General features: G+C 38.5%; 1 protein-coding gene across 8 annotated transcripts in view; it reads left to right on the top strand.

The window, feature by feature from the left end:
- LOC101845664 (titin) overlaps positions 1 to 27,901 on the top strand; it is a gene marked incomplete at its 5' end in the record, with an annotated part of 180,624 nt that overhangs the window by 62,127 nt on the left and 90,596 nt on the right. For all 8 annotated transcript variants that reach the window (XM_035970907.1, XM_013085006.1, XM_013085002.1 and 5 more), the window contains 14 exon segments: positions 1,072 to 1,268; positions 4,070 to 4,290; positions 10,489 to 10,693; positions 12,847 to 12,870; positions 14,651 to 14,747; positions 15,450 to 15,678; positions 17,033 to 17,170; positions 17,598 to 17,711; positions 18,417 to 18,495; positions 19,169 to 19,186; positions 21,895 to 22,098; positions 22,439 to 22,567; positions 22,891 to 22,988; positions 25,268 to 25,285. In XM_035970907.1, coding sequence (XP_035826800.1) covers positions 1,072 to 1,268; positions 4,070 to 4,290; positions 10,489 to 10,693; positions 12,847 to 12,870; positions 14,651 to 14,747; positions 15,450 to 15,678; positions 17,033 to 17,170; positions 17,598 to 17,711; positions 18,417 to 18,495; positions 19,169 to 19,186; positions 21,895 to 22,098; positions 22,439 to 22,567; positions 22,891 to 22,988; positions 25,268 to 25,285 — 1,771 coding nt within the window.

Genomic DNA, 27,901 nt, shown 5'->3' with positions numbered 1-27,901 from the left:
GTTCCCCCCCCCCCCCCCCCCCCTCCCCAAACGCCTTTGTCGTTACACACCATTACATCGTGAACATACCAACTAAAATTCAGTCTGTCTAGCAAATTCGGGCGTAGAGACAACTGCTGCAACGCCTACTGCAATGGTCAGGGAAGAGTTCACGGTTCGATGTGATCCCACCTGGAACGAACGTGTAGGCCCTACCCACCCAGCGAGTGATGTAAGTTTAGGGGGAGAGCTCAGGTGTGAGTGCGATGCGAAGGGAAAACAAACGCGTCGGTCAGTTCACACTCCGGTGTGATACCGTCTGAGGCAAACATTGTATCGCTTCATCCAGTTTTACAACGTGTATGTGATCACATTCACGATAGTGGATGATCTTTGACGCGACGGATAGTTTATTGATCTCAACTTTTCACTCTTGCGTGATCGGCTGTGCCCGCCCATATTTTTGTTCCGCAAATTATGATCTGAAATGCGGGATCTTGGCCGAATGTAGACCTTCAGAGTGAATCAGAGCGGGATCTTAGGGGTGACTTTTGTATAGTAACAATTCTGTTTTCTTAAAACAGCGGGATCTTAAGCTAACCGGGATCGTAAGCGGTGGGATCTTAGGCGGAGACTACTGTATCAGGATGCTGGATGATGAGAAAATATTCCTGGAAGGATGAGAAAAGCAGTTGAGACGACAAACTGCAACACAGAACTTTAGTGTTGCAGATATTGTTCATAACCTACTTCATCACTGTAGCTGCTGGCTTCTACATGCAGTCGAAGGGCAGACCTGTAGATATATGTGCATTTCAACTGCATACGCAAAGCGTTTTCATTCTGGCACTCAACTTATTTTTTAAAGAGTTTTGTTGAACAAGATGTGCGTGTGTGTTTTCAGCAAATGTTATCTTTGTAGTTTGTGTTGGTATTTTCACTTTCGCTTCGTAAGATATTAATGTGTTTTTCTTTAACTTAAGTGTATTGCTTTGCTCCTGCCCTGAAAGACTTTTGATCTTGTGGATGTGGGTTTTTTGTTTTCAAAACAAACTGAAATGTGTGTTCCTTGTGTTCCTGTCCCACCCACAGACCTGTGCTGTTGGAGGTTCCCCACTTCGCCTCTCTGCGCGGCAAGGAGCGTGAGGTGGTCATCCTGCGTAGCGACAATGGAGAGACCTGGTATGAGCACCCCATGCAGGCCACAGAGGAGGCAGTCGCTGAGAGTCTGGGTAGCAGCGCCGAAGGTGGGGTGGAGGGCAGTCAGGCCTCAGTGGCCAGTCTATGGAGTGAGCACCCGCCGTGTAGTGTCTTTGGTTGCTTTCCGTATATCCACAGCTTTCTTGTACTGTCCCCCCCCCCTTTTTTTTTTTAACCTTATCATAGGTAGAAGAATATGGAAAGGTTCTTTGAAATCCATCATTCCATTTTGGAAAGCAAGGAAGGCTAAGATGGCTGAGTGGTAAGAGAAAAGGGCATATGGCAGAGATGGTGCTCTTAATCTTCAAGGGTCTCCATCCTCTTGGCTTGTCATTTATTGAGGACGTCATTTAAAATCAATCACCTTCTGTATCTTGTAAACAGTGTTGGAAGTAAAGCCAGTTATACTTTAGGGAAGACACAGAATCCTGACCTCTTATAGGTTGACAAAAAGTAAGTGGATTTTGGCAAAATAAGGATTCTGTTGACATTGGGTTGTGCCCTTAATTCTGAATGGCCATCATGTATCCTGAAGTTGAAAAGTAACATCTAATGATGCTCCTTTTTATTTTTGCTCAGTACTCTTTCAGTACAAGAAAGCAGCAATGTGAGCTAAATGTTTCCTTATATACATACGTATATATATGAAGAAAACTGTCTTCCATTTCTGTTGTTACACCAGGTATAGCAATAGATGAGGTCAAGCATCTTTAAAAAAGAACATTTAAATTAGTCTGTCTTGATTTTATTTACAATAACTGCAATTGTGGGAAGCAAATTACATTAAATGAATAAATAGGTAAGGGGGGGGCAGGAGAGATAATTCATTGGATTTGAAAAAACGATTGTTTCTTTTGAATGGAAACATTTAGCCTGCCTTATATATTTCACTTATTTGTGTGTTGTTGTTTTCAATAAATTTTTAAGATAGTTTGATTGTTTTTTTGACTGAAGTATAGAAACTTTATATCAGTATTGTGTGTTTTTGAGTTTTGTGCAGGGTAAAAGATAAGAATACTTAATACTTTATAATCAGCTCAAAGACTGGTAGGCAAAGTCATTGAATCAAAAAGCTATGAGTTTCAGATCCAGTTTCACTGAGTGGGAAATTATATCCTTAGATAGAGAACTTTCCCTTTCATTCTCATTTTACCAACTTCGGATGGGTACTGAGTTAGAGATAATATAAATGGGAACTGAAGCAATGTGCTCCTTGAGGGACAAGCTTGGAACACTAGAATATTTATCTTAACTTGTTTATATTGAGGAAGGAAGATCACAGAATTGTTATTTGACATTTTAGTGGAAAATGTACAACATTCACGTAATGCAGTGAGTATTTTATATTTTCAATGTTTTAGATTTGTTGTTGAAGTGTTAAAAATTGTCTAGCCAACGTTGTAGATATGTCGTTGTTTTCCTTTAAAGGACCCGTGGCACCGTTTAATTGTTCTTGAAGCAGGCTCAGTTCTATTTTAATTTCTAAAATGCAAATGTTTAGATTAAAAGAACAAGCATTGCTATGTTCTGAAATAGTTTGAAATTTGTCTCGCAATTCTCTTCTGAAGTCTCCAAAGTGCTGTAGGAAAAGGCATAGCGTTACAGCACAGAGTAGTACCATAGACTTGTTTGTAGCATCTCTCCTCCCTTAGATGATATGGTCGTTTGTTGGGTTTTTTTTTGGTGGTAACACTTCGAATTTCCAGTATCGATTATCGTGAACTCTACTGTGGACAAAGCTAACTGACTCACATCATCAGAATCACAGGACCAAGTTGTAGAACATATAAAAAAGTCTGTGTGATTATGTGACGAGTCCTTTAAATTCAGATATTTTTGATAGATGAAAGGAATGGATGTCACAAATATTTTCAACAAATGCATTTATTTTGCTTTTTCTGAGCATTTCGTTTCAAGTATCAGTGTCTTTTGAATTGTTCATATTAACTATATTGGGTTAGCTTTTTGTTCCATTTTCAGTTGGTGAGCAATCATTTTGCTCTTTTTTTTTTACTATGGTATTGCTTTATGTGTTGTTTATTTCTTCAGTCTAGAGTTACTTTTGGTGTTGTATTTAGTGTAAAGTACATTGCTGTCATGATCATTAGTTTCCTGTCTGAGAAGGTGAGAAAAGTTGGGATGGCAGTTTTTTCTTATTTGTAGCATCATCTTGAAACTTGTTCTTTTGGGTTTTTTTGGTGTATTTTTATGTAAAAGGCAATGAGTTTTTTGTTTATATGGAGGATGGATGAGGAAATCTTATCTTTTATCATCTGGGGGGTGTGAACATTGCTGTTTTCATTATAACTGAGGCTCAAAATTGTCTTTGGTCTGTGACTTCTTTCGCTATTCATGTTCTCAGATGTGTCCTTTTAAGATGTTTTGATGGAGTGCTATTCTTTTGTTTATTTTTTCTTGTAACATTTTTGTGCTCGGTTTTATGTATTTGAAGAGAACATTTGTTCAGACTTCAAGTTAGGCTTTCACAATTCTTTTTTTTTTTGCTCTCCTTTTTCATGACTTTATGTTTAGCTGAAGGAATGACGATTTGAATATTTACTCTAAGAAATCTATTTCAAAAAATTATTTTGTCCAAAAGGAAATATGTAACTTAATGGTTTCAATGGAAAAGAATTGTATAATATAATACAATTTGTATTTTCGTTTGTATGGTCTTTGGAAGAACTATATGCAGGATGTATATTGGATGTGAAAATGTTATCTGCTAACATTCTGATATTGTAATTTCTCTCATGAAGAATTATCTTCCACAAATAATTAGAATAACTCATGCTAGTTGCAATGAATTTGTTGTTGGTTAATATTGCAATCAACAATGTTTCCATATTCAGAGTTTATGATGATTTTCTTTGCCCCTGTGTCCTCTTAGAGCTGGACAGTGAGGAGGATCTCAACACCAAGCGCATCAAGCGCATCCTGACCACTGACCTGCCCATGTACTTCGCCCTGGTGTCCCGAGTGACGCGTGTCAAGCAAGAGAGCACCGTCATCGGCAACGAGGGAGGCGTGCTCAGCTCCAATGTGGTGCCACAAGTACAGGCTGTGTTCCCAGAGGGGACCCTGACTCGACCCATCCCCGTTGGCTTACAGGTGAGTTGGTTCTCTGTTCTCCACCCACCCTGTCTCGTGAGGTTGTTGATTGCCTGTCCTGTTGTTTCATCATAGTTGTCCCATAGAAGTGTCAGAAAGAGAGGGTTTTATGAAAGAAATTTTGGCGAGCTAAGTGTGGCTGACAACAATATTGCAGGGATAGGCATGCTTTTGCAGGTGTTGCTTTTTATTTAAAAAATTTTTTTTACAAGCATTGAAGAAAGTAAAGACTTGGTATACGCTGATTGAAAAACATAACCCCCTCAGCAAAGTATAACATTACGATATTGAATAAAAGAAATTGAAAGGGGAATTTTTTATTTTTTTTAAAGGGTATTTTTGGGATCAGAAAATGAATATTATTTCAGAAGATCTGAACTTACATTGTTTGGGTATTTATAGTGCATATAGTCGAGCTGAGATGATGTTGCTCGTTGTAATGACGGGGAAAATGCTGAGCCAATCAATTGGCTCGCCGTAGTGAAGTGTAAGGTATAGTCATTATCTAATTATGATTTAGCAAATGCTAGAAACTCATGACTTCCACAATTTTGGAAATGTTTATGTTCTTGAAAAGTATGTATCTGCACATATGCGTTACATGTATCGTTTTCAAGTGCATATTTATGTCACTGAACTTGAAAGGAAATGGAGCAGATCTCTGAAATACAGTTAACACAAGTCTATGAAACCTATTTCTGTGCCATGAAAACAAAACTGTCTTTAAAGATTGCTGATCTTAAGCTCCTGTTCAATGTTTTTGTTTTGTAAAGTCAACAGAAAATGGTACCTTATCTGGGATGCGTTATGGGATTAGGATTTTTACAAATACTATTCACATTAAATAATGATATTTTCTACACCTATATGCTCAATTCAACCACCTAGCCATTCCGATACACTTGTTGCGTCTTTCGCCCTGGTCCCTGTCTCTGTGTGTCGGCCTACATCTGCATGAGCACTGTCAGCATGTCACTTGAGAGTCCTTTTTGTAGTTCAGGTTGTAGTTCAGGGAGGGTGAATTTTCTTATGAAGGATTATTATAATTACCCTAGATATACGGCTTCATATTAAGGGGACCCTTGATTATGCCGATTTTGGGTCAGGTTATGTAAATTGAGATGTTGGCTGATTTTTTAAGATCAACTAGTTTTTTGTCTACAAATAGCAAGGGGACAATTGAGAAAGTCTTTATTCTCCTCGTAAATTGCCTTTGAAAACATGAGGGTGGGTTAATATAGTGAATTTTCACAATAAGTGTCGTTTTTCTCAAAGTGGCATATTTCTACAGTTTATTCCCTACTCTTACCTTAGTTTTCATCCTTTTGACATAAAACGTCCAGGAGACATAGATGGCAAAGCTACCATCAATGTAACAGAGAGATAGTTGTGGGAAAAATGACACTTTTCCAGTGGCAAGCGATAACGCAAACTAAATTTCGAAAAGTTTTTTTTATATATTGTGAAAATTCTGATATTTTTTTTGTCTTTTGCACTTATTTAAAAAAACTCGCTGTTACGCAGAAAGGGTCTGGTACAGGTATACTTTCGCCATATTTGATCAAATTTGGTCAGTAAATAAGAAAGCCTTTGAGATTTGAAATTCATTGTTTATTTTCAAGATAGCGGCCATTTCCATAGCAACCACTGTAGCTATGTCAAAATCAAATTGTGTATCAAGAGATTTTGCTATGCCTAACTTATATGTGTACTTAGATTTTATTTTGATATCGGGCAACGAACATAGAAAATGGTCCTCAAGGGTCGCTCCTCCGGTCAAAAAGGGTGTCAAAGGTATTTCCTGCAGGTCATCTCGTTTCTGTTTCTATCCTATTTTTGAGCACAACATTTTGTATTGAAATGGGATTTCTTTGTTCATCGTATTGTATAAATACCTTTTATAGTTGCAGGCTTCAGGAATTTCAAGAAAGGACTGAAACAGATGAATATTTTTTAAATGCAAGAGATTTTTATGGGTGGGAGGACTTTTTTCTGACGGATTCAATTCATTTTCTGTAACTTTCACATTAGTTTTGTCAGGGTAAGAAATGTTCCCACAAATGGAATGGATAGAAATTTTTATGAGGGTAAAGATAGGTTAGTTTGTAAGGTGTTCTGGAGATTCATTTTGGTCGGTACCAACTTTATTCCGCGCTGGCAGGAACAGTTTAGAATTTCATTTTTTATACGTTGGAAATTTCTAGGATTTTGTTGATTCAGCATCTTCCGGTTCTCATTACTCATTTTGAGTACAGGCGTGTTGTTTGCTTCTTTTTGGACACAGAGATACCTTATCGGGGCTTTCAAAATAAGTAAATAAACAGGAACATGGAGTTCAGCTGGCAGACACAGCTGCTCAGATTTATCAGTTTCCGTAAAGGTCATGCTGGATGGTGACAATCTCCCTCAGTTTTTTTTCTTCAAAATGGAGCTTGTCTGACATTTTAGAAGCATTATTCACTTGTTTTTTGCTGAACTGATTTTTAATTGAAACGCTGGACTGAAAGTCTCATCAGGAATAGGGGTCTCAAAACGTTAGATTTTTGGTTGTGTATGGAACGAACAAAGACAAATAGCCTGAAAGCATGGCACCAAATTATTCTATGTAAGTCATTGCTAGTTCTTGTCACTTACCAGGGGGGAGTTTCATGGCTACCAGTGGTGGACTTTGGGAATGTGTACAACCCAAACCCTTATTGATGCAGATTTCACCTCAAGTCAACTTACTTTTTAAAAAAATTAAAGACCCTTGGTTTCCATTCTATCTATTCTACAGTAAGATAGATATCATTTTCAATCTTATCCCATTCACTCTCTTTTTTTGAAGATACCAGGCTTTATGAATAGTTTATTTAAAACAACCTTGTTTGAGAGATTGCTGTTTCGTAGGTCATCTATTTGAACTTTTGTAAGTTACAAAATGGGTTTATACTTTTAGTTGATATAATTTTTATTTTAATGCATGCGACCATATCGGTCTTGGTGTGTTTGTGTTTGAGAGTGGGGGATGGGCACGTATCTCTGATCACAAAGTGGAGGCTACTAGTTTACCGTAACACTGATGTGTTTCCCTGAGCTGATCAACTACCTCATTTTCTTCCCACCTGCAGCCTCCTAGAGGGCGTAAGGCCAAACGGGTAACATTTGAGGACATGTAGCGCACAGTCATGGCCCTTTATTCTTTGTTTTCGAGTCATTTTGTGAAAGATAAAATTGTTGCTTTCATTTGGACATCTCCATCATCATTGTCGTTGTTGTCTTTGCTGTTTCTTTAGATAAGAGTATGTCGTAGCATGAGTATTTGTCATACATTTCTGCCAACCCCGCCACTCTCAATTTGTTCCCCTTAGTCTACATGATCATAGGGAATTAGATTAATTTTTCAGAAATATTTATTTCTAACGGCCTGGTCTCTACTGTTTGTTTTGATTGTGCGTCCCATTTTCTGTGTGAGATGTCCGCCTTGTTGCAACGATCATGTTTCTTTGTTTCATTCCAGTCACCACGATCACAAACATTGTGTATGTCTCCACTGGGGTTTTGTTACTTTGCCAGTCTTTAAGAATGTGGTTAACTTTAAAGTTATGAGCAATGTGAAGACTACATTGCACGCTAAAGATCCTGAAATGGATTTGAGAACAGCCAGCTATCTTTTAGCTTGTTCTGTAAATATTTGTTTGGATGCTTAAAGCATGTAACTGATACAAGGGCACATTTTTACCTGTGTGTTGCTCTCGTAAAGTCATGGTTGAGTGTCATTCATATTTTTTTTTCATAATGTACTGATAACTGCATCACTAGTGCCTCCCAAATGTGAGGTTCCTCAAGTTACTGAACAGAGTTCTTGTCTGTATGTTTTGCACCGGTTCATTTAGTGGGTGTAATAGGTTTTAAAGAATCATGTCATTTTATGTATAAAACTGAGAGATTATATGTAAAAAGAAAAAGTAAAAAGACATCTATGTGCTAGAAGTCTAACACCATGCTTCCAACTTGCTGGAGTGATTCTGTTTTTTTTATGTCTTTTGACACTTGACAATCACAGTTTTTACTTTTTTGACATCTGGTGCTTTAAGAATAATAATAAGATGAAAGGGAATGTTGACTGATATTATTGCCAAGAAATACTCGAGAGCTTAAGAAGCTAGCTCTGACTATACTTACAGAGGGGATGTAAGGTTATTGTACATGTGGGCGGCTCCCTTTTACATGTAATAAGTGGACACTGACCGTACAGTTTTAGAATTTTAAATATATTTACTATAAGTGCTGAGAAGATTTCTGCCACTGTCCGTGATCTCAAAGACCTTTGCTAATGGCTTGATTGTGGAAATGTTTGGTATCAGTGAGGGTGCAAGTATAAAGTGTGTACAATTGCTAAACAATGCAACGACGATTTTGATAAATCCTTTTGTACCAAAAGTTTTCTGATGATACTCATTTTTAATACTCATGTACAGTCGAGAGATGTAGCAGGATTTTTTGCCTATCCAAGGCTGTGTGCAAAGAAGAATTTATCGATGCTTTTACATTTAGAAAATGTAGGGATTCACTGAAATATATGTCTACAGTACATCATAGTTTACATCCTAGGTAGGTTTGTAAATGGTTTGCGTCTTGGTGCTGTGTTTTGCAAGACATCATTGACTCTGTGTCACTGATATTGCCAAATGGATTTTATTGCTCATTCCACACTCAGGACGGATATTGATAACAATAGATTTTGGTTGTACATTTGTACAAAAATTGTTATAGTCAGCACTGAGGAATAGTGCTTAGATATAGATAGATAGCTATGTGTACTATATATACTGCTGGACCAAAGACTAAATGCTGTACTCTGAAATATGATCAAATGAGGTTTTGTATTTGCGAGTGCTGCTGATTACAAGAAGGATTCAACTCTGCCTGTGTATACAAAGTCTACATTTGTACACATCTAGACTCAACAAAGAAAACTATTCAAGCAGTTTATTGTTCATTTAGAGTTGTGTTTTTATGAAAGCTGACAAAACTGTTTTCTGCTCAACATGTTGCAATATTAATGCTGAAGTTTCAACAATGTTACAAATTATTTGGTTGTACCACTGTTTATAGTAATGAACAATCTTGGTTTGGTAGAGGAATATCTATATGGACTGGTTGTACAACAACCCATACTTATATTTTTGTGCTGGATGCAGAATTATATTAAGTGTCAGCATTTATGACAAACTGACACCTGAGGCTCTAAAAGAACATCAGTAACTGCTGTCTCATCTCAGCTGTAAATGTAATGTCCTTTTTAGGTCAACATGCAGAGATACATGCATTGAGGTAGAGGAGCATTTGAATATTTGCTCGTAATTATGCACAAGAGAATGTGTCCTGTTAATAAAGCCAATGTTATGGCTCCCCTGAGGTTGTGAAATTCTGTTCAGGAGACTGGAACTAAAAGATTTAGCTAATGATCATTCTTGCATCAATATACACTTTTGCTGTTTAATATGGCTTTAATATTTTTTGCATTTTAGGATTTACCCTTTGACATGATGAGCTGTCATTTTTGGTCTTATAATGTAATTGGCTAAAGTTTTAGAAGATTTGTCTTGTGACAAATCCCTTGGAGCAGGGAAAGTGTTGTCAGCTGAGTTTGAAATTGTGTGAAGCCAGTGTGTCTTTAAATTGTTCTCAAAGAAAAGTCACTTGTCAGTTCTGACCTATTAACTGAATAGAATTTGTAATGTTCTCAAAATTTTGCAGTCTGACTTGTCAGCCTTGTCCGTTGGAGATAGTTTTTGTTTGTTTTTAAAAAAAACTCTACTCCATAAAATCTCTTGCCTTAAGTGCTATTGGTTGTCCTTCTATAGAGTATGCTGAAACAACTTTCTTTTGTACGGAACTGGAAAGTAAGGATTGTGTGTGGGAAATGTATGTTTTCTCATTTTAATGGTTTAAGGGACAAATCAGTGCAATGTACAAATTCATTGGTGTCACCTGAAACTGCTCGTATCAGTGATGTGTTTTTGTGCGTATTTCTCCTGCCCGCTGCTCTTCCCCCTCCCAACATCTCCCACTTTCCACCTCTCTTCCCTGGCCCTCTCTGTCTGGTCCTACCTCCCTGCCCCCTCCCTCAACCTCTCCCACAACTTCCCCCACAACCCACCCTACCTCCCCCTTCCCTCCCTCCTTCTCCACCACCACCACGACCGTGACCAGGCCCAGCCCATAGCGCCAGAGCTGGTGGCCAAACTGCTGGGTAACCGTGTGGCCGTCAGCCCCATCGTGACGGTGGAGCCTCGCCGACGTAGGTTCCACAAACCCATCACCCTCACTATCCCCGTCCCGCGGGCCGCACAGAAGGGCATGATAAACCAGTACGGAGGGGAGCGGCCCACCCTGCGCCTACTCTTCAGCCTGGCAGGTAGGTCTTCCTCCTCATCTTGCTCCTGTCTGGCTCAACTGCTGATGCTGCCACTGCTAGTGTTGCCACCACCACCACCACAAGCTTTCTTTGCTCTCTACTGGCAAAGTTCACGTGGTTTCTTACTTCATTATTTCCTGCCCACATGTGTGCTTCCTATTTTGTTTCGCTGTCTTTTTATGTTTTATCAATTCTTCTGTTGTTTTCCCATTTCTCTTTTGTTTTGTTTTCTTTTGGGTCTTTGTTCTTCCCCGCTTTGAAGTGCCGAGCATTATGACTTCAGTTTTGCTTCTAGTTTTATTTATCTTTGTCCTGTGTTGACAACACCCTAACTCATGTTGATAACACTTTTACTCCTGTGTTCCCAAACTGCTTCACTCTTTTTCTCCTTCCATACCATCTTGACTCTTCCCCAAGATTTCTTCGTCTGTGTTCCATCCTAAAAATTGGCACTGTGTGAACTATTATAGTCACCTGCATTTGACGTCTACTCTCATATTACTCAGAGCTCCTTTTCAACTAATGTTTTGCTCAGACAGTCCCGTCTCATTTCTGCTTCTTTTTCTCTTTGCTCCCAGCATGTAAAATTTGCCCAATAATGTTGTTCTATTACTTCACATTTTTTGTGCCACCATCAAGTTTTGATAATAGAAAACAGTTTTCTTGGAATTTTGTAATCAATTTCACAGGAAACTTCAGTATAATTTTTGGGCAGTGTATTGGTCTTTTCCCCATTTTATTTACTCTGTGTGACTTTCTTTGGTTATTGTACTTTTCATAATTTTCTTCCTTTATTATGCATTTGATTTTTTAAAATTTCTCTCTTGTTTTCATTTTTTTCTCTACTCATTAATTTTGGTACATGGGTCATTGCTACACATATGTTTGTTCATCTTCGTAGATTTGTGATTCCTATACATTGTTGAAACTGTTTTGTATGTAGCAAGTATGGAAAAAGTAGGGACTTGGCCGTTCTCAGTACTAAGTTTTCATATCACTCCCTAACCGCTCAGGTCGTCATGTAATAATCAGTGAACTCTTTTCCGACCACTCCTTTCCATTGGCGTCCCTGACTGAAATCCTTCTGTTGTGTTCAGTTTGGTTTTCATGTGTTATTTGAAATACTATTTTGTTCCATTTTTCTGTGTTTTAATCTGTGTGCTTTTGTTTGATTTCTGTCTTTGTTTACTTATTATTGTTAATATTGTGTTGCCTTGTTTGTTTTATTATTTTGAGTGATAACATTCAATGTAGTCATTTTGTGTATCTGTTTGTGCTCTCAATCTTCAACACACAGTATACTTACTTTGTGAAACTGTTAATAAAAGGCATCAGTTTTACTAGTTTACAATGGTAAAGAATTATGTATCTCTGCTCGTTTCATTTCCTTTAAAAACAAAAAAACAAAAAAAACCCAAACCTAATTTGTGTAAAGTTGCCATTTTGTGACAGTCATATTCATGTTAATTGCTGAATTCTATATTTAATGCTGAATTTAAAAAAGTATTCAGTTCGGGATTGCTGCAAGATTCCAACATTACAGTACATTTTGTGCTGTTTGTCAAGAATTTACTTAAAGCATAACTTCTCTGTTAAATTCACACCTGATTTATAAATAATTTTCTAGCGAAATTCTCACCTGTGTCTATGATAGTCTATTAAAGTAAAAGTAAGGAAAATCAAGAGTCATGTATACTTAATGTGTTCAACATTGTGTTTCTCCAGACTAATTTCTCCCCATCAAACATCCATTCCCGTCCTTGACCACCCTTTACACTGTCCATCTTCCCCGATTTTTTTCAGCTTATTAAAAATACAATAAATGGTTCTTTTCCTCCCCTTAAATGCACAGTCATTGCTATAGATCTTGTCACCCATTCCTGTCTGCTGTAAATTTCAACTTTATAGTATTTCTCATATTCAACTTGAGTACTTCATTTTGTTGTGAACAAAAGAGAAGATCTGTCAAACTGTAACTTTTTCCAGAACTGAAAAAAATAATTTTCTTGTAGGTTTTCAAAACTCACAATGTGACTTGATTTCAGAGCAATGACTGTGACAGGCAATTTTCACTTTGAAGTCTCCAGCTTCATATAATCTTTTTCCAAATCTTGTTTGCTTTTTTTCTTCTCCCTTTCCTGTATTGCTGCTAGGCAACAACCACTCTCACGGCCGAGGTAACCCTACTGCATCATTTCATTTCATTCCTTCACCTACCCCAATTGCTGTAACTCCATTCATTCTGTCTTTTCTTTCTCAACAATATATTATTGTGTTTAAAATGTCCACTGAATGCTGAAGCTGGAAGGTTTGTTAGCTGTTTCTGTGTTCACATTTTTATGTAGAAAATCACATAAGTGTGAAATCCTTGTTGGGACTTTGCATGATAAGATACCACTGTCTGGTCACCACAGTGGTAGCCATCATGTTTTACATTCAGGCCTTTGGTCTTTTTGGCACACGTGTACACACTGTTGTCTGTCACATACAGTATCTTTTTTGCTTTTCTTCTTGATTATTTTTAAAAGTCACTTTTAGCTTCATGCCTGTAAACACCACTCATATTTCTTTTTTCTGTCTAGTAAAAAGACGAGAAAATGGCTCAGCTCACTTCTTTTAGGTGAAAAATTGGTTTCATCATCTATCAGAAATATTTATTCATTTTGCAGTTAGTGATGTCAGTAGCTGTAGTTTGCCTCTTGTTTTTGGTGTATGAACAGTCTTTGACTTGTGTTTAGGGGACTGAGACACAGGATAGGTGTCTGTGGCATAATTCTGAGGTTCTTGACCATTGCACACAAAAGAAGTGTTTGATTCCCAAAAGGGGAAGATGTTTCATTGAGTATCACCATCTCTCTTCTGGAAAGCTGTATCCCACTCACACTGACCCCAAAAGGCAGGGTCAAAGGGGCCCACCTCTTAATGATCTTAATTATGTCAATGGAGGTGTAGAACATCCAGAAACATTACTTTCTTATTCCAGCCGTCTTTTCTTCTAGTATAAATGAGATGCTATTGTTATACAAAAAGCAAAGCGATGAGAAAACTAAGCTTGGAAGGGGAACGAAAAAGATGATGAGATGAGAATTGTATTGCATGTCAGGAGGGAAAGGAGAATACTGATTTCTAGAAGAGGCTGTTGACAACATTGAGAGCAAATGAATGACTACTACAAATCCAGGACTACCAGTCCAAATACACTTTCCGAAATTGGAAGGTTTGAATGCCCAGTTTGTGTCAGTGGTATTTTGATACCTATGAAACAATTGATATTTATACTTTTGTGTCTGTTTGCACATAGTAGGAAACGACAAATACCATTAGTTCAAATGTTATGTGGTAATGTTGTGCCGTACAAAACCTTTTTATTGTCATTTTTATGTCCTGCCAGTAGTGAGTAGTTCACTGAACAGTTTAAATCGTGCATTAGTAAGGAGATTCCCTTTTCACATCTTTATCATATTTTTTTAATGGTACGGTCAAGAAAATTGTGCTGAAAGTTGATGATAGTGGTCGTTTTCTCTTCTAAATCATATACATTGACAGATTTTGTATTGATATAAAGATGTTCTGAGGTGGAATGAATATCAATTTTTGTCAATCTTACTCACCTACAATTTGATTTTGGTTGCGTAAAAAAAATTTCCAGTTTTTTTTGTTCTTTCATATTTTAATCGAGAGCTGCACAGCTCATTGAAAAGGTCTCTTCAGAAGTGATTTAACGAATTTGTAGTGAATATAAGAGCCCTGACCTTTTCCGTTGAGTTTGTTTTCATATTTTTATCTTCTGAACATGATGTTAGGAGCACTTTATAGTAACAAGGTCTTTGGCTTTCTTTAGTTGGATTAATGCATGTCTTGTCATGACAGAAATTTGTGTGCCTGTGGCCATGCTTTGTCTATGTACAACTCGGGTTCTGCTGATGTCTAACTGTCTTGTGGTGCTGCTTTCCTCAGCGGACACGAACCCGGCAGTATGGGAGGACGTGACCGACTCCAAGCCCATCACGCTGGTGGATGACTGTGTCTCCTTCACCACCTCTGTCTCTGCAAGGTGAGATGGTCAACGGTGTCTGCTGTAACAGTCAGGGTCCTTGCCATAGCGTGCACAAGATTGAGTCTTGATTCCTGCATGGGGAAGTTTTTGGTTAAGCACAACTTGTCTTAGATGGTCACCCATTGTCAAGGACAAAATTGGTAGTTAAAGACAGGCGGACATCTTACTCAGTGTCATTATAATGTAAAAATAACGGCAAGGGAGAAGGAGGGAGGTGGCTGTTTTTACACGTGATTGTCTTATACAGGTGATTGTTAGAGCAGGTTTGACTGTATCTTTTTCTGTCTGCCGAGATGCTGTAGCTGACTCAGTTGTGGCTGGCTTTGACAGACAAGGCAAAGCAGCCTGACACTCAAATGATCTGAAATATGTTGACGGGTGCTTTGAACATATGCACTAAATTTTGCTACGAAATGAGCTTAACCATGAGGTGTGAAATTTGCAGTGAAGTCTAGCAGATCTACTGTTTGCATCCTGAGAATGCTTCTACTAGGGTAATAATAGTTATGAAGCACACAGTACATGCTGCTGTTATTAATTGTTTCTTTTCTTTTATTATTCATTTCTGTCTGTCTTGCTCTTAACCTGCGCTAAATGGCCTGTGAGCCTCTCTGTACTCAAAACTCTCAACACAAAAAGGCTTTGTTTTAACCCATATTAAAAAAACAAACTCCAAACCTAATTGTCTCACTTCCTCAGGTTCTGGCTCATTGACTGCCAGAATGTGGCCGAGGCAGCCCAGATGGCCTCAGTGTTGTACCAGGAGGCAGTCACTGTGCCCTACATGGCCAAGTTTGTGGTCTTTGCCAAGCGGGACTCGCCCGAGGAGGGCAAGCTGCGGGTGTTCTGCATGACTGACGACAAGGACGACAAAACGCTGGAGAAACAGGAGAAGTTCTTCGAGGTGGCCCGCAGCCGAGACATAGAGGTAATTTTTCCGTGTCCACCCTTCCTGGCCCAGGGTTGTGTTGTTTCTTTGTGTTTACTTTGTATTCTGGCAGCTTTCTTTTGCAGGTGGTTGGAGGCCACTCTGTTGTATCTTTTATTCTTTTTTTCTTTTTTCTTCCTCTTTCCGTGCTCTAAATTAATATTATCGTGTTAACATGCTTCTATTTTTTCAAATATTTCAGCAAACAAACTAAAAAACAAACAACTGCCTTTCATGCTGATCTGTCAACTAAAGGTGTGGTCAGGCAAAAAAAAAGAGCGAGATATCTGTTTTGAGGTGGCAGTTCTGTATCTGTAGGGCATTTAACTTGTTATATGAATTTTTTATTTTTTTTAAACTAGTATTTTCCTGATGCCAGGCTGTTGGGTTGTATCCCACTCAGCCTGAGGTGGCCCTGCCAGGCTGGCTTTGAGCAGCCCCCTTCTAATGTGCAATTATTAGTCAGTTCTACATCTGGAACAATGTGGAACCTTTCATGGCGTACAAACAGCGCTCTTTTAGTTTGATCGGCGATGGAGTGACCGGGTCACGGCGGGCCGGTCACTCAGAGGTCACTAACCCGCCCTCCCGCTACCTGCGTCGGTACCTGGTGAAATGAATTTTTCAACACAAGTTTTATCGTCTTACACAAACAAAAAATATTATACGTTAACACAAGTTTGTTCTTTAGAGAAAGCAACTAAACCTCTTTATTGGTACGAAATAGCAATACCATGGCTGCTCACGTTTTTGAGTTAGATGCTCTTAAAATGTATGTCTATTTATAGTTAGTCAAAACAACAAACACATATTGAGTGGCTAATAATTTGACGCGTGAAATTGCAGGTCACCTGCCGCTGATTTATGGCCTACGGGGGGGGGGGGGGGGGGGGGGGGGGGGGGCTGCTGGACTAACTAAAAGATGGCTGAGACGGAATTTCGGACGCCGTGCTTTGCTCACCATTTTTATACAAGATTTTTATCAGTGTATGAATAAAGATGAGAAAGAGGCATGCTTTTTTTTTGTCAAAGTGCAAAAATTACTGTATCAAAGAAGGCCTAAGTAACATTTTAAAAATTGATATTTGACTAGAAGTATGGAAAAAGAAACACAGAGCATAGACTGGTTTTTATCTTTTTAAAATTTTTTATAATATTATAGCAGATGGCTGATGAGTGCTCTGGTATAGCTTGCTGTTTTTGCTTTTTTGTTGGTGTTATTATGGTTAACTTTGCTTCTTGGATGAATAAGATAGGGTTTTTTGGTGGACTCTTTGCAAAGTCCAAGTTTTTTTTCTACTTTATAGAAAAAGTTTCTTGAAATTAATGTTGTCTCCCCCCGCCATTTTCCCAGGTGCTGGAGGGACGACCTCAGTTTGTAGAGATGGCAGGCAACCTGATCCCTGTCACAAAATCTGGGGACCAGCTCCACGTCAATTTCCGCGCCTTCCGAGAAAACCGCTTGCCATGCACGGTCAAGATAAGAGACCAGGTTAGTGAGTGTGCTTGTGTGTATGTGCGCGTGTGTGGGTGGATGAGTGTGTGTGTCATCAGAGACTGTTTATGTATGAATAAGACAAAAGGATGATAATCCTCTTTTACTTTTTAGAAAAGCTGCAATTAGTGTTATACTAACTTGTTTTCTTGCTGTGCTCCTATTGAGCTTTGCAAATTAGACAGTAGTACATTTCTAAAGGTCCAGTACAGTAATATCAGGGATTCATATGTTGTGGTAGAAAAAGAATTTAAAAAAAAATATTTACAGAACCGATCTGACATTTTTTAATAGAAACAAGCACACAAAGACAAAAAAAATCTCTTACAAATGAAAAGAACCACAAGAACAGATTGCCTTATGATGGGTAGCTTGTGCTCCCCTGTTTAGCAGAAGTGTTTATTGTTTTGTGCGTTCTCCCTAGGACCAAGAGCCCAGTGCACGAGTGGCCTTCATGAAAGAACCCAAGGTGGCACGAGGCGAGGCGCCACAGACTCCTATCTGCAACCTCAACATCAGGCTTCCAGACATGGTTGGGGTAAGACGATCCTCTTTGCTGTTGTTGTTGTTGGGGGGGGGGGGCATGTTCTGATCCAGTTAAATGTTTGCCCTGTCTTTATACGGACTCAGCTGGTGTTGTTGTTGTTCTTTATCTGTCGAGATGCTAAACACCATTCAGTCATCTTGGGGTGAGGGATGAGTGTGTAGATGTCTGGTCAGGCCGATCTGGGCTCAGAAAGTTCTATGTACAATAATTATGGATAAATATTTTAAAAATCAAGACCATAAGGCTGACCCGTGTCCTTAGAAGATATTTTTGTTCTTAGTCTCTATGCTACCACTTAATTTGATCGGAAGTTATCGAGAGGGAAAAAATTAATAGGTTGATCTGTGCTGCTGCAACTAAGTTGTTAGTTTCTCACTCTCACTGACCATGGGTTTCACAGGATGACTTAAAATGATTTTTGCTTTGATGCGGGGAAATGAATTTAGCTGTGGTAACAATTCTCCTTTTATCCCGACCAAAACTGCTTAAGTAAAAGACCTGAGACATGGCAGTCTGTAGATCAAACGCAGTGAATTTCCCAAGTTGGCTAGCTGTTGAATGTTGGTCTAATTGAACCTGATGTCAGGTGGTAGGTAATAAGTTTTCACAGAACTCTACGACAATAAAATTTGGAAATACCATTTCGTCACAAATTTGATAAGCTATTTTACTTTTTTGCTATTCCTCTTGTTTCAGTCTGACTCGGGCGAGTTGGATGCTGACAAGGCAGCAGAGGTCCGCAAGAGACACGACTTCCTCCGAGGCCAGGGCTTGGGTAAGCTCGAGACACTTTGTACACTAAACTTTTGAGTTGTTCAATGTACAGTAGAATTGTTTTTGACTACAGTAACAGACTTGTTCTGTTGTTTTGTCTGTGCTTGATGCTTTCAAAAGAAATAATTGAAGCTGTAAGGTGGACTGCACTCACCAGAAGAAAGCAGTGGTTCAGTAAATGTTTTCACTTCTCATTCAATGTAACATGGGTCATTTCTGAGGCAAGGTACTACACAGGTTAAATGCACTATCTTACTGACTCTGAAAACCAAATTTCTAGCACCTAAGAGCAGCATTTTCACTTGGGTCAAACCTTGTTTCAAGGTAGGTAAGCATTGACCTGGCCATAATTCTTACTCTTTGCACTAGTGTCTGATGTGTAATCATTAAGTTGTTTGTTTTTTCCTACAAAAGATGCAGGTTTGTTTGCCTTTGGGAAATATACCATGCCAGCTAGGTCTTCTCTCTAGCTCTATGTCTTGTTTGTTAGTCAATCAAGAGTCAGTTATAAGAAGTACATTACCAAAAGAAACCACATTGTATGCATGACTCTCCTTTGGAATGGCTTATTTGTGTCAAGGACGGCATAAAACGGCAGAAAAGAAACGTAGAAAACTAGATAAGACAGTTAAGAAGGTGCACCTGGAAACATACCATTGTACTTTTCATTCCAGGTCAGGTGATAAAGGAAAGTAAGTGGGAGGAAATGACCCCGCCTTGTTCAGACTGGCAAAAAGCAATGCATAAAATGTCTTGATTGAGTTCTGCCTACCATTACTCTCCCTCCCACACTTGATTTCACTGTACTGATCAGTGGTGTTTATGATAATGATGAAGTACAGTGCATGGTGTGCAGAAGAGATTGATGGATGAGATTTGAATTTATTTTATTTTCTTTTTCTTTCATTTGCCCAGGTTTAGTTTTTGTCAGGAATTCTTTTCATTTTTGGGATTTGCAGTTCTCTGAGTGTTGAATGAGTGAATTATTATTTTGAGGATGATATTTTTTCGAAGTGAGGTTTTATACTGAACATACAGTTTTGGTGAGGTTGTTTTTTCTGTGTGTCTGTTCTGGTCCTTTTTTTCTGACATACATACTTGTTTTTTCCAATTTGTTACTTATGGTTTTAGACTTCATCAGAACTTTCTCATTCTGCGATTTAAGAAAAATAGCATGAAATTATATTGTCGGGAGAAATTTTCGCAACGATTTGAAAACATGGATATAGATTTATGTCTTATTTTAATTTTCAAAAGGCCAGACTTCCCTCTGTGACTTACTCTGAAGTATAATAAAATGACCAGAGCAGCAATAAAAGTTTACAATGATTACATGGCCCTCAATTTTGCAGTGATGGAATGATCTTGAATAAAAATAATGAAATCCTTTGACGTAGCTCTATTTTCTATCAGTAAACTTGGACAATGTTTCACTACTTCTTTATCCCATAGGCCTACTCTTTTACCTTCCCCAACAAGATTTTATTTATTTTTTCCTGAGTTCTTTTTACTTGTTATAAAATACTACGTCCAGGAACTGAAGTTTGGTTTGGAAAGTTTCTGGCACTGTATAGATCTAGTCTGTGAGAGAATGACAGTCAGTGGCCTTTTTGTTTCCACCCTCTCAGATTTTTTTCTCAGCGAATATTGTTTTCCTTCATTTTCTGAATGTGGACTGTGAAGATCAATTTGTGATGTTCTCCCTCTTAGACTTAGTGTATGGTCTTTTGCCATTGAACCATTCCTGCTGTCTGCTATTAAACTCTTAGGCTACACTTAGAAGTTGTTTTGCTAGTTTTTAATTGTTTTTAAAACCAGTGAGGTTTCTTTTTATAGTTTTCCCCAGGCTGTCTCTTCTTTTTCACTGAGTTGTAAGGCTTTACTCTAACCATTAAGTGCAACTGTTCGTAATTTCATCATCGAGATTGCTTGTAGAGACCCAACTCTGTTAAGATTAATATGATTTGTACAAGTATTGAACACTGTAGTAAAGGACCATTTTTAGATTTTATTGTCACGACATGAGCATCTTTGCATGCACAAAATCTGTGGCAAATGGTTTTCTCTGAGGTACTCGATATCGATACTCTTTTAAGAGAGGCCCTCTGGCATTCCAAGTCTTTCTTCTCTCCCCCTCATGCTGTGCATTATTGGACTTTATGAAAATGAATTCAAGTTAAGGACTACACAGCATGAGTCACATGGAATGCATGACAGCACACTCACAGATACTTAATAAATGATTTATCGATTTATTTACAGTACATGTATGATAAGTAATCTTTTTTTTTTTTTCAACTGGGACATCTTGAAATTGAAAAGATACATTGGTCATTAAGGTGAAACTATCTTTAGTGGTTTTATTTCTGACATGTACAATGTCTATTTTTAAAGCTTCCTTTGCATCTGTGCATGTAGAGTAAGAATAAGATTCCCCTGACACTCACAGCTCTGCACCATGGGGCACTACTTTTATTGCTTTGAATATTTTATCTCGTTTCTTTTTAAAGGTTATAATAATTTCAGCTCAAAATGATAGTGATGAAATATGGTTGGAATAGTCGCTGTGAAAGTTTGTAATGTCCAGCCCTTTTTCTTTCCACTTATAGTTCGAGCAAAACATTACGCAAACCACTTAAAGTGATCGAAGCTTTTATTTACTCAGTCACAGTTAATTTTCCCTCTTCTCACTGCCTGACTGGAATGTTTCCCTCTGATATTTCTAGTCACTTGTTGAAGCATAAACTTATAATAGGGAGAAGATAAAAGAAATCCTCAGGAATTGTGACGTTTTAAGGGAACAATCGGTATGTGACTATGATTGCAAATGTAGCTTTTGAATGGATATGGCTGGTTTTTGAGATGTTGCATGTATACCTTGAGGTGTAAATTGTTATTTTTCAGTGACATGAAATTACAAGGATGAATTACCTATTTGTACAAAAATGCTTCTTAAAATAAATTAGTAAAACTTGAGAGTGTTATGAAATTGTAAACTATACAAAGAGGATTTTTTCTTCTGTTGATTATGATCGTGACGTATATGAATAGAAGTAATCCTTCAGTGGAATAAGTTTCTGTTACACTGTCTGGTTGAAATGAAATAATTGAGCTGTATATTTGTTAAAACTCTGATAATCAGATTCTTTCTCCCTGACGTATGGAAAAGCTAAGTCAACTTCTCATAAAAGTGCTTTGGCCATGTTGCATTGAGTGTTTGCATCAGCAACTTTTTCTCCTGGACTTCTGGGACAATTCTAGCCTTACTATACTACCGAGTCTGGCCTCAATTGGGCCTGTGGATTGATGTTTCTGAGATATTCATTTCGAGATTTGACATGATAAAACTTAGATATATGTAAGGAACAGGTTATCAGTGTTTGCCTTTCTCTGTCCTCAGTGATCCAAGACTCTGTCAACAAAGCGGAGATGAAGCTGTCGGACATCGCGGACAACGTGCAGGGCGACTGGGTCATGCTGGCTCAGCAGCTCCAGGTCTCCATCTCGGACATCAACCACATCAAGAACGACTACAAGACTGTGGGAGACCAGGCTCTGGCCATGCTGCATCTCTGGGTACAGAAGAACGGAGACAAGGCCACAGGTGACATTGCTTTTACTGTTTGTTTTGTTTCTCTGTGTGGTGGGGTTTTTGGTTGGAGGGGATTTCCCTCTTTCTCAATCCATTATGTAATTCTTTAGGGGGGGTTGTTTGTTTAAGAAAATATTTTGTGCTGTTTTTTTTTTTTTTTGGGGGGGGGGGGGGGGTTATTCTTTGTTTGTCCTTAAATATACTCCCATTTTCTAAGTGTTTCTAGCTTTTAATTGACTCTAAATTAAATAAGTTGAACAACACCATGAAAATATATTTGAGCATTTCATTCAAAAAACAACTCAGAATTTCCATGTAGTAATAATTCCAATTCTTGAAATTGCGTTGTCAGGAAATGAACTAGAGACAGCTCTTCGAAGAATCAACCGTGATGATGTGGTGCGGAAATGTATGTACAATGTGGAGCGTGTGGATGACGAGGTGGAGGCAGCAGCGATCCGGGCCACTATGGATCAGTCAGGTCAGTCATGAGTCTGGGGGGGTCATAAGGGTCAAAGCTATTTGAAGAGTTGGGATAAGACATATGAGGAGGATAGGTCGACTCTGCCAATAAATGATTGTTTTGGTAAATTCTAACATTTGGCAAGGGGATAGAACAACTACACACTAACAGGAGATGACACTTCTCTTATAATCAAATAATCTGCTCAAATGGGAACATGCCTCATATTTACTCCATGGAATGTGTCGAGTGCTCCCTCTCCTAAATAACCTAATGTCATGGCAACACGAGGTAAAAACGAAACAAAATTCTAGAGTGTTTTCTTGCTGGTCATTTCACAGGTTTCGACACATTTAAAGAAGAAGTTGGCATCACAAAGGATTCGATGAAGCGAGGAATGTCACTGGATGTGCAGTATGACGAGCAAGACATGATCAAGGTCAGTACCTAGATGTTGTGGAGTAGATGTATACCTGTTATACAACTGTCTAGTGGTTTGCTCTCCGCTTTCTGCAAGGGTGCCTTTGATTTGTAAGCCCCATGTACTGTCGTTTCAAGGATGGTTGGAACCACACTGTCATATCTCAGAAATACAACTTTTCAGGAGAGGCAAAGGCCTTATTTCACTGCAATTTCCACTAAAGCATTTCTGGTCTGTTTGCATAGCTACAGGCTGTATGTTTTGACAAAAGGTGTGCCCCTGTTCTATACCTTAACATATAAATACGATAGTTTGATCCCGTGCCCTTATTCTATTCCTTATGAGTAAGCATAATACCAGGGCATAAGTACAGAAAGCAATTGGCCCACGCAGCTGTTAACTGTTGACAGTTCTGTCTTTTGTCAATATAGTATTTAAGATGAGGCAGTAATGGATTTTTTGTTGTTGAAGTAACAGCTGTTTGAACCTATAGTTTGCTTCGCTTTTCTTTCTCCTCTTACCTTAATAATTCGAAGATGGAGCCTACGATTATTTTTAAAAAATTGAATGGCTTTCCGGCTAGATTCTTCTCATAGTTGTAGGTTTATATCCTTGTTATGCTTTAGCTTGCATTTTGCTAGTCTTTGCCTGATCTATAGACTAGACAAGAGAGAAATGTAGGTATTACAGATTCCATTAGATTGTTACTTTTAGCATAAACTTATTTTAAGTACAAGGGTTTACTTAGGAAAATGTTGCGGAACATGGCTTGACAGTAACATCGCTTAACAGTTGATTTTGTAAAAGTGGCTTAATTTGTACTTAAAACATTCTGCCCTGTGCCCTGTCCAAAGAAATCTCTCCTTTTGGTTTGTGTTCTTGTTTTATTTTATCTGCTTTAAAAGTTGTACTGAATCTGTTGTCTAAGTGATAGGCAGACTGGGTCTGTAGAACTTCCCCCTAAGCCCTTTTCTCCCTGCGCGCTGTTTGACGTTTGTGAGTCCCATAGGGACATTGGTGGCGGAGTAGGGAACATTGTATCCTCAGTCTAGTTGCTTGACCCTGTTTATCATAAGGTGCTATTACACGGCAAGTAAGTTTAGATTATAATTTAAAGCTCTTCCAATGTGGAAATTCATTTACACAGGATTAAAATAAGAATTTACAAGGTTAGTTTTGACAAGCAATTGAAGATCCTTCGTTTATCCTCGTCGATGTGTCTTGAACACAAAGAAGTAGTCATTTTCTTGTTTTTTTGGTGGAAGGGGTGAGGGGGGGGGGGTGAGGTTGTTCTTGAAGTTTATTTTCTGCTCTGGGTCTTTAAAAGGAACTGTTTATAGTCTGGTGTAGAATGGAAAGCTTTGCCTCTTGTCAGAGGTGTAAACTGATTCATGAAAAGGAACCCGTATAAAGGCACCTTTTTTTTCAGCAAGCTACCTACCAATGTTGTGTCTGCAATTTCCTGATTTGATCATCCAGCTTTTTAAATGAGAATGACACAGGTCCAAATTGTTGTTGATGCAAGCCCCAAAGCTCTTAACTGTCAATCTGAAAGACTGCAGTTGATGATGTGTGGAAGACCCCATTTTCTTGTTGCAGTCGTCTTTCACTGAGATTCGTTTACAGCTCCTAAACTTCACAATGGTTTTTTTTTTTACACTAAAAAGTTGATGATGTTGGGGGGGGGGGGGGGGGGGTTCTCGGTCATTTAAAAGAAAAAGTATTGTTCCTTAAGCTTTTGTAGACAAGCATCTTTCATCTAGTTCAGTGTCTATTTTTCAGTGGCAATATTGGTAGTTTTTAGTCTCATTTATTGTGCTAGCAATATTTAAGTTTTGCTTCACCCTAGAACAGTGAAGATTGGAAATCTCAGCATCCAAAGTATAATATGTAACACTTGCCTCACTAAGTTTCACATTTCATGGTAGATCTAGCTCTGTTAAAGTTTTGCTTGAGTTGTCATTGTAAAAAATAGAATTATCACTACTGGCTGTAACTTTGCAAAATTGTTGGCCTCACTTAGGAATGTACAATTAAGCTTTTTGTTTCACTACACGCTCTGGAAGTATAAACATGGCAACACTACTGTTTGTTCAAGCAATGTAAAAAGAATCCGTGTCACTCTCACTGCCAACTCCCCACTGCTAATGCTGTTAGGTGCGTGAGACCCAACCCATCTCCCCCCCTCCCACCTCACACTATAGCTCTGCTGTGACACCCCCCGCTCATCATTCATGTACCTCTGGTTTCTGCATGCCTCTCTCTCCCGCGCCCACCACTACCAACCATGTTGTCAGAACTTAGACGACATCCAGGTGAGAGGGCCTTGTGGCCGGCTGCTTGACCTTGACGTTTGACCTTCCCCTGGTCCTGCCCCCCCCATCCCCTCCCCTCCTTGGACAGCTAGTCACCCCCTCCCCCTCCCCCTCCCCCTCCTCCCTTCGTTCCTCACCCAGTCATCTCTTGGTGTATATGGCAGACCTGCCAAATACCACAGAGAGTAGGATTTCCTCGCCCTTTTTCAGCACTTTTATTATGATCTTTTTTGCTTTTAATTCACTCTCATTTCCTCTTGGCGTGGGGGTCCTTTTTTAGAATTTGCTTTATAAAGCAAAAACCCTTTTGAAAGTAGAAGATTTTTCCGTTTTTTTAAGACTTGTTTTCAAATACATTTGTATCACCTGTTTTGGGGGTGGGATGTGTGTATGTACATGTATTTGGTCTGGGGGGGGGGGGTAACTTTCTTTTTGTCTCGTAGGTAGTAGCTATCTTTGATATAGGTTTTACCCACCAAGTACCCTCATGCAATTATGATTTTTTTTTCTTGGTCTTTTTCACTTCACATATTTATTTGTCTTTGTCATGAGAAATATTGCAAGTAATTTTACATATTTGAGACACTTAAAATCTTCACAAATCTTCACCGTGTTTATTGATAATGTAATTTATTATTTTATTTTATTTTATTTTATTTTATTTTATTTTATTTATTGGGGAGGGAGGAGGGAATGTTTGTGTTTATTGCCAATTTCTTGACCAAGTTCAAAGGAACTTGCAGGGAACAAAGTAAAATCCTTGTCATACTAAAATGTAAAAAAAAAGAAATCATAATTTTTTAAAATGAGACTAATTTTATCCCCGGGGGGAACTGATTCCTGTTGTTAGATTGTCTTAGTTTTCCTTACTGTGGAGTTGGCAGGTCTGGCTCGTCCTCTATGTCCCCCCTGAAATGTGAGCGGCCCGAGACTGTTCTAGCCAGTGTACACTTATGTGATTCCCGTACGAATCTACTTATCAACATTAACTGCAAAATGGTGGCAACTGATACAGCCCGATTTCTGATTTTGCTTGGATTTTAGCATCTCCCCCCCTTCCCTTTCCCAAATCCAGTCCCCTTCCATTTCCCAAATCCAGTCGTGCAAAATCAGACGGCTTTGTTTTTCTCAGCCAGTCAGAATTGACTTAATGTGCGTTGCTGTATGCTTTATTTCATGTGCAGCACAACAGGCACACTACAGTCCGTATTGCTGTGACAGATTTTGATAAGTGTACATTGGCCAGCCTGACTAGGGATCTGACTAGTCGAATAAGTGTACCTTGCTTTTTAGGGTGTGGTCAGTCATCATGTTTTTTTTATGTTTGTAGATTTTGGAGAGTCTTTTTTTAATTTTTTAAAACTTCCTGACATTAGTGAACTTTGGTGCTCTCCATTCTGATTCGATGTTAGCTTTAGAGAATGTCTTTTTGAGTCTGTGGCATGTTGAATCATAGGAATAGTTGCACCATTAATTACCGTCGTGGTTAGTGATTTTTTGTTTCGGGGGCCGCTTTCTTGAAAGAGGAGAAAAGTAAAAATAGTTGTTGTTTTTTTTCTCTTTAAAATGGCTTCATTTGCTGTGTATGTAAACGCTATTGCTTTTTCTGTTCGACAGAGAAAACATTGTTAAGGTTTGTTTTTAAGGGGGGGGGGGGGTCTCCTGTAAACATTTGACTCACTGGATCATTAGGAATGTAGGAAGATTTATAGTGGTTTACTATTATAAATATCCTAAACCTGGAAGCGAAAATGACACAGTTATAGCAGAGCTCACAGATAGTTTCTTTTATTTGATTTTGAATTCTCAAAATAATTTTTTTTTCTCCATTTTGTAGAGCTGTCCATGTCATGTTTGCGGTGTGTCCGTGGCAGCAGTTGTTTTCACTGCGCTGTTTTGTCATTGTAGAAAGGACATGTTTTTTTATCTTCTAATTCTGTTTTTCTTATCATAATATTGTGTTTTGTAGTTTTACATCCACTTAAAGCTTTATGCTCTTAGAATTATTAATAGGGAAGGATCTGGAATCTTTTATAATGTGGGCACTTCGGGTCTTAGACATATGTTGCCTGTATTGTCTTTAGAATCGGTTTTATTATGTATTGTGGGTGTTTTGGTAACAAATTATAGAGCATCCCAAGGAAACCGGATGTTTTTGTGAGTGCTTCTGATGAAATTATTGAAATGTAGTGAGCTCGCTGAGGGAAAAAAATCTGGTTTAAAATTGTGGACTAAAAAATAACAGGGGGCTGTTACGTCTGTGCATGACGTATTCTTGACTTCTATCCGTGAGTAGAGGGAGTATTCTTTTATCGCAGACCTCTGTATTTCCTGGAACGCTGTGTCCCTCTCTGCATGGGTTAACTTGACAGGCAGGGTTAAAGCAGCTCAACTACTGAGTTGTTGAAGTTGTGTCTGTGGGAAGCAAGTCAGGAGTTACCATTGGTACAAAAGAAAATGAGTGATCAAAACACACGTAATTTAGGCTGATAAGTGTTTCAGTTTGTGTAACAAACTCTGAGGAAAAGAAAGGTGCACGAAAAGAATACGTACCCCACCGTGTGGTGAAGCTAACTTGTATAATTTATCCATTAAGATGTGGTTTTGTTGGGGGGG

This window comes from Aplysia californica, unplaced genomic scaffold (genome assembly GCF_000002075.1).
Source record: "Aplysia californica isolate F4 #8 unplaced genomic scaffold, AplCal3.0 scaffold00014, whole genome shotgun sequence".
Classification (NCBI taxonomy): domain Eukaryota; kingdom Metazoa; phylum Mollusca; class Gastropoda; order Aplysiida; family Aplysiidae; genus Aplysia; species Aplysia californica.
This window is presented reverse-complemented; position numbering and strand designations above follow the sequence as displayed.